Source organism: Pan paniscus, chromosome 1 (assembly GCF_029289425.2).
Source record: "Pan paniscus chromosome 1, NHGRI_mPanPan1-v2.0_pri, whole genome shotgun sequence".
Taxonomy (NCBI): domain Eukaryota; kingdom Metazoa; phylum Chordata; class Mammalia; order Primates; family Hominidae; genus Pan; species Pan paniscus.
This window is the reverse complement of record NC_073249.2, coordinates 184329964-184337200: the sequence shown is the minus strand read 5'-3', so window position 1 is coordinate 184337200 and position 7237 is coordinate 184329964. Positions and strand designations below refer to the sequence as shown.

General features: G+C 38.6%; 1 protein-coding gene across 4 annotated transcripts in view; it reads left to right on the top strand.

The window, feature by feature from the left end:
• The first annotated feature begins 5962 nt into the window (after positions 1 to 5962).
• Positions 5963 to 7237, top strand: part of CCDC30 (coiled-coil domain containing 30) — a 176464-nt gene continuing 175189 nt past the window's right edge. For all 4 annotated transcript variants that reach the window (XM_055094523.3, XM_034962696.4, XM_055094519.2 and 1 more), the window contains exon 1: positions 5963 to 6071. In XM_055094523.3, coding sequence (XP_054950498.1) covers positions 6057 to 6071 — 15 coding nt within the window. In that variant the 5' untranslated portion in view covers positions 5963 to 6056. The remainder of the gene's footprint in view (positions 6072 to 7237) is intronic.

Sequence of the window (7237 nt, the reverse complement as noted above, 5' to 3'; positions counted from 1 at the left end):
GATAAAGTTGAACTGTGATTCCTACGTTCCTTCTATACTATTCATCTTTCTGTACATATTTTGAGGTGTTTTCCTATAGGCTTCCAAAGAATTCACCAAAATGCAATTCAGTTATTTTGGTAGTCTACTTCTAAGCACTTTGGCATACTAAGAACTCAGTCTCTGGTTTCTACCCATCAGAGTATGAATTCTAGCTCCTCCCCTTATTCCCTATGTGACAAGGCAAGTCTCTTAGCCTCTCTAAGCCTGCTTCTTCACCTCCAAAGTGGGAGAATAATAGTCCCATGTGGTTGTGGAGACAATTAAATATTTGATGTACTTAATATAGTGCCTGGAGCATATTAGCTTTCTACCTGTTATTATGCGCATAAAAGTAGCTTTTTGTGAAGCCGTTATATTAACTGCAAGCTTTTCAAAGAATACACAACAATTTTTAAATGTAATCTCCTGTTAACATTTAATCATCTTAGCCATCAGTTTCAGCATAGCAGTATAAACCTAATTATTATGTAGATTTTTTTCTGTTCATGGATATCATGACCATATTTCCTAAACCACAGAGAGGGAAACTTGATTTAAAACCTGGTATGTTGATAGAAAAAAATATTAGAGATTGGGACTGTCCCAGAAATTTGTGGTTACATGTCATCATACCTATGGGAAACATAGTGTATGATAATGTAAGACAGCTGGAAGGGAGTTTAGAGCCAGATGCCAACACTTGAGGAAAGCTGAGTTTTCTGTTGATTTCTCAGATTATAGTCATGATAGAATGGTGATCTCTTAATTGCTCTTTCACTTCCCGGACCTTTAATATGGATTAAAATATGAGCCATGGACTAAAAGTAAGAAAATGTGGTTTTTTTAGGTGGAAAATTATGCAAACTGTATTTGTAACCTAACAGAGGGAAGAGAAGCATTTTTTCATGGTTATGATGAAAAGGAAAATGAACAGCTTAGACATGAGTTTAAAGAGCTCCAACTCAAACAGAGTTGTTTTTCCTTTTGTGGGCATGTCATTTTAAAACTTATTCCCTAATTCTAGAATTAACATATGACATTATAGAAAATTTGAGAAATGTATGCTCTTATAAAGAAGGGAAAAATTATATCTTCTACCCCAAGAAAAGTATAATACTTCTAATGTTTTAGGTGTATTTTCTGCCTGTCTTTTTAAAAAGTATGTATTCTGAAATAGTCTGAAATGTGTATGAGAGTGCAGGGTATTTTCTTTCAGTGTCTGTTACAGCACTTACCACACTATATTATAATCAGTATCAGCTCCTCTGGAGTAGAGATCATGTCCTAGTTTTAGTGATTTGTGTCTCTCACAGTACCTGGCTTGTAAAGTACCCAGTTTAGGGGAGGCAAAACTTTACCTCTTCCTCTTTAGGTTTTTTTTTTTTTCCCAGCTGAGCCTGAGAATTAAGTTGATATAAAACAGATTAACAGGAGAAAAGCATACACGTTTATTTAAATTGGAAATAAATGGAGATGAAGACCCAAAGAAGCACTTAGAATCAATCTCTCATATACTGAATTGGACAGACAATAGTAAGCTGTGAAAAGCAACTAAATATATGGAAAGGCTGAAAAGATAAGAGGTACTTTAACAAGGTCTGTACAGAATTCTCTTGGCCTCAACTTCCCATCCTTAATCAGAAGAGTGTTGCTTTCCTTCTAGCAAAGGGAGGGCATCTTTCAACATGGGAATTTCATCTCTTGCTTTTAAGAAATAGAAGGAAGATCAGAATGATCTTGCACCTGCTGTTTTTCAAGTGTGTTTAACTCAAAATAGTCAATACACCAGAGTGGTGTATTTTTAACTCCTTCACTAGCATATTAAGGACTTAGAAAATATTAAGTACTTCAAAGCTGCAAAGGAAAATACAGATAGAACCCTTTTAGAATATTCTATATTTGTGTAGCTACACACTTAGGTGCTATTAGGCCAGCACTTTGGGAGACTGAGGCGGGTGGATCACCTGAGGTGGGGAGTTCGAGACCAGCTTGACCAACATGGAGAAACCCTGTCTCTACTAAAAATACAAAATTAGCCGGATGTGGTGGTTCATGCCTGTAATCTCAGCTACTTGGGAGACTGAGGCAGGAGAATTGCTTGAACCTGGGAGGCAGAGGTTGTGGTGAGCGGAGATTGTGCCATTGCACTCCAGCCTGGGCAAAAGGAGTGAAACTCCTTCTCAAAAAAAAAAAAAAGATAAAAAAATTAGGTGCTGTTATTATACTTATTATTATATATGGTCAGTGATTATATTTACCACACATTTATTATTTTCTGTACTCAGCATTTTTCCTTGCATCTCAGATATTCCATTCAGGATCATTTTCCTTTTTTCCTTTTAGAAATTTCTTTTACAAGAGTTAGTTGATGGAAGTTTTTTTTTTTTTTTTGCCCAGGTGCAGAGAAAATTGAGTTGATTATAGGACATATTACAGTACTGTACCCTCATTTTTTCCTTTCTTGCTTTCTACTGGGTAGACTGAATTTTCTTCTGATGATTTAAAGTTAATATTCTATTTTTGTTTGTATAATGGTTGCATTTTAAGAGTTTTCTTTAATTCTGGCTCTTTTTTTTTCCCCTCTACAAAGCTTCTGGAAAATTTCTTCCGGCATTTCTGGTAATTCTCAGTAGGAAGGTTGTTCAAGGGCTCTAATCTGCCACACTGCAAGAAACAGAAGATATTGTATGTCCTACTGCCAACATGTGTTTTTCTTTGTTTTGTTTTTTTGAGATGGAGTCTCACTCTTTCACCCAGGCTGGAGTGCAGTGGCGTGATCTCGGCTCACTGCAACCTCTGCCTCCCAGCTTCAAGGGATTCTCCTGCCTCAGCCTCCCTAGTAGCTGGGACTACAGATGCACGCCACCATGCCTGGCTAATTTTTGTATTTTTAGTAAAGACGGGGTTTCACCATTTTGGCCAGGATGATCTTGATCTCTTGACCTCGTGATCCGCTCGCCTCAGCCTCCCAAAGTGCTGGGATTACAGGCCACGTGTTTTTGCAATATAAATTAGCTCATGATGATTGATAAATAGGAGAATGATGTCATTATAATGCAAAAGTTCATATACAGTTTTCCCTAGCATGTTAATGATTTGGACTGCCAGTAAGCCTCAGTTTGTAAATCAATCCTATTCATCCCACATTCTTCAAATTAGACTTGATCCGGACTTGCAATAAATCTGTAAACTGTGAAGGAAAGAGATAAGCCAGTGGTTGTAGTTCAGTGTGGATAGTCCTATGCTAAGGGAAGGCACAGAATACTAGGAAAATTCAGGGGAGGTGATGAGAAAGACAGGATGGGTAGGGTGACCAGAAAAGGCTTCCAAAGGAGATTGCATTGAGTTGTGTTTTGAAAGGTGCTAGCTAGATTAAGAAGCTGGGAAAGGCATTCCTGGCAAAGGGAACAGAGTTGATAATACATAGTGGTTCACATGAGTGAATGCTAAGAAGAAATGTGGCTGGAGATATTTTCAGGAACCACGTCATGGTGAAACCGTATGCTAAACTAAGGCATTTGGATTTGACACCTGGACTATGCTTGATGTTCCTGGACTATGCTAAAAGCATACAAATATTTTTGAACATATGAATTATTGACTTTGTTATAAAATATCTGGAGAATCACTAAATAATTTTAAGAGGGCAGCTAACATGATCTGATTCATGTTTTAGAAAAATTACTCTAGCAACAGTAGAGGGATGGATTACACAGGGACCAGATTGGAAGTGGGAAACTTAGGGGTAGTTTTGCAGTAATAATCAAAGAATGAGAACGAAAAACAAGGCTCAGAGTGTAAATGGTGAAGGGAAGATGAACTGATTTATTAATGAAAAGGAATCTATCAAACAAATTGAGAATGGTGGGTGAAATCTTGGATGACTCTAATACCATCTACTCAATCACTTTTAGATCATAGTTTTCCAATAATGGCCAGAAAGAATTAACACAGATTCTCTGGCCGTGCACGGTGGCTCATCACGCCTGTAATCCTAGCACTTTGTGAGGCCAAGGCAGGTAGATTGCTAGAGCCTAGGAATTTGAGACCAGCCAGGACAAAGTGGCGAAACCCCATCTCTACAAAAAATACAAAAATTAGCCAGGCATGGTGGCATGCACTTGCAGTCTCAGTTACTCGGGAGGCAGAGGTGGGAGGATCACCTGAGCCTGGGAGGTCGAGGCTGCGGTGAGCCTTGATTGCATCACTGCACTCCAGCCTGGGGAACGGAGTGAGATCCTGTCTCAAACAACAGAATAAAACAAAACAAAAACCAAACTGCGCCCCCCCCCCAGATACCCATTTTATGATAAAATATAGCCTGTAACATTTGTGTTGCATTCCTAATTTGGTTAAAGCTAATATTTTGTTTTAGCTAATGTTGTAAAGAGCCTGAGCGTAAAATAATCAGCAAAGTCACTTTTTTTATTTGTAGAAACTGACAAACTGATTCTAAAATTGATGTGGACATGCAAGGTCCTAGACTAGTAAAAAAAACTGAAAAAGAACAAAGTTGGAGCACTAACACTTCCTGATTTCAAGACTTAACCATAAAGCTGTAGCAATCAAGAAAATATACTCTTGGGCTGGACACGATGTTTCGCACCTGTAATCTCAGCACTTTGGGAGGCCGAGTTGGGCGGATCACCGGAGTTCAAGAGTTCAAGACTAGCCTGGCCAACATGGTGAAACCCCATCTCTACTAAAAGTACAAAAATTAGCTGGGCGTGGTTGTGGGTGCCTGTAATCCTAGCTATTCAGGAGGCTGAGTCAGGAGAATCGCTTGAACATGGGAGGTGGAGGTTGCAGTGAGCCGAGATTGCACCATTGCACTCCAGCCTGGGCGAAAGAGTGAGACTCCATCTCAAAAAAAGAAAATGCATTCTTGGCATTCAGATAGATCTATAGATCAATGGAACTCTCAATAGAGAGTCCAGAAATAAGCCCACAAGTACACCATCAACAGATTTTCAACAAAGGTGACAAAGTAATTCAATGAGAAAAGGATAACCTTTTCAACAAATGATGCTGGAACAATTAGATATAGACATATGCTTACAAAAAAATAAAGCCCCCCAAATCCTGATCGAAGTTCTGTTCCCCATTGGTGAGGAATGCCTGCTCTAAATACCACAAGATGGCCAAATACATGACACCTAACACTGGAGAGAGATGAGATTGATAGCAGCTTATTAGTCAGATACACTCAGCCCATGGGAAGAGGATAGATATGCTATGCTATGCAGGGCCACAAGGAGTTACTCTCAGGAATAGAATGAACTCATAGGGAGTATGGGAGGCAGGCTTTGTAGTAACAAGAAGATGAGGTGCCTCCTGGTTCCCATGGGAAGATGTGATTGGCTTGTCTGGAAAATTCCGTGGGCTGGCAGGGAAGTGAAACTCATTAGTTTAAGGACTGGGTGGAGTACAGCTGCTCCGGCTGATAGAGGAACTGGCCAGATGGAGACTCTCTCTGGATGGGGGACATCTCTGGTGCGAGCCGAGTAACTGATGGCTAGGCTTTTTTGGGGCTTCTGTGAGGCTGAAAGATGTCAAGGCAATATATGAAATTTTAGACCTTGCAATAAATTTATCTCACACCATATATAAAAATTAACACAAATTGTTTCATAGATATGATCTGTAATTATGAAATATCTATTCATTTTCTAATGTATATAGGTAAATTTTTATAATTTTCCCCACAAAGATCTTGCACATTTTTGTTAGATTTATTCCTAGGTGCTTCATATTTTTAGATGCTATTAATAATAAATGCTATCTTTTTAAAAAAATTAATTTTCTACTAATATGTTACTGGTATTTTAAATTATAATTATTTTTATATATTGACCTTATATCTAGCAATCTTGCTAAAATTTATCATTCATTTTTATACTTTAGTTGAAGATTTAAACATTTTCTCTTTCTTTTTCTTGTCCAGGTTGGAGTGCTGGAGTGCAGTAGCATGATCTCCGTTCACTGCAGCCTCAACCTCCTGGGCTCAAGTAATCCTCCTGTCTTGTCCTCCCAAAATGCTGGAATTACAGGTGAGCCACCACACCCAGGCAAAATGACATTTTTATTCATGAAGACTGATTTATGTACGTTTCATTTATATATTGAATTTTGTTAAGAAGAAATTGGAACAAATCCACCAGTCTCTACAAAGAGAACATCAAGAACCTGTGTAACAGTCTAAAAAAACTGAGTGAGGTAAAAAAGAAATTATAATCCTTTACTTAATAATTGTGGCTAATTACAAATCAGCTTTTACCTTAGAAGTATTTTGTTTGAATGTATGATAATGTATAGATTCATGGCCAGATGTGGTGGCTCATGCCTATAATCCCAGCACTTTGGGAGACCAAAACTGGAGGATGACCTGAGGCCAGGAGTTCAAGACCAGCCTGGGTAACATAGTGAGACTCAGTTTCTATGAAAAATACAAAAAAATTAGCTGGGTGTGGTGTAGTTCCAGTTACATGGGAGGCTGAGGTGGGAGGATTGCTTGAGCCCAGGAGTTGGAGTCTGCAGTGAGCTATGGTTGCGCCACTGCACTCTAGCCTGGGTGACAGAGCATGACCTCATCTCTTAAAAAAAAAAAAAAGAGTCATGCTGTAAGAATTATCAAATTATGCATAAAAGTATTTTGAACACATCACAAAAATTTGAGGAGGAAAAAATCACTCATTTGACATGATAGCTGATTTTTTATTGAATGTATCAAAATTTAAACAATCTATGTTATGTCCTTTTAAAAATCACCATGGGACTAGGCCAGGTGCAGTGGCTCATACCTGTAATCCCAGCACTTTGGGAGGCCAAGGCAGACAGATCGCCTGAGGTCAGGAGTTCAAGACCTGCCTGGCCAACATGGTGAAACCCTGTCTCTACTAAAAAATACAAAAATTAGCCAGGCATCGTGGTGCACACCTGTAATCCCAGCTACTAGGGAGACTGAGGCAGGAGAATCACTTGAATCTGGGAGGCATAGGTTGCAGTGAGCCGAGATTATGTCATTGCACTCTAGCCTGGGCGACAGAGCAAAACCCTGTCTCAAAAAAAAAAAAAAAAATCACCTTGGGACTATACGTATTTTTGATTTACAAATATGTTTGTAGTTCCCCTTTTAAGGAGTTCTTTAGAATATATAGCACATTATTTTAAATATATTCAGTTCTGCTCATGGAATTTAATGTTTTTGATCTAGGGA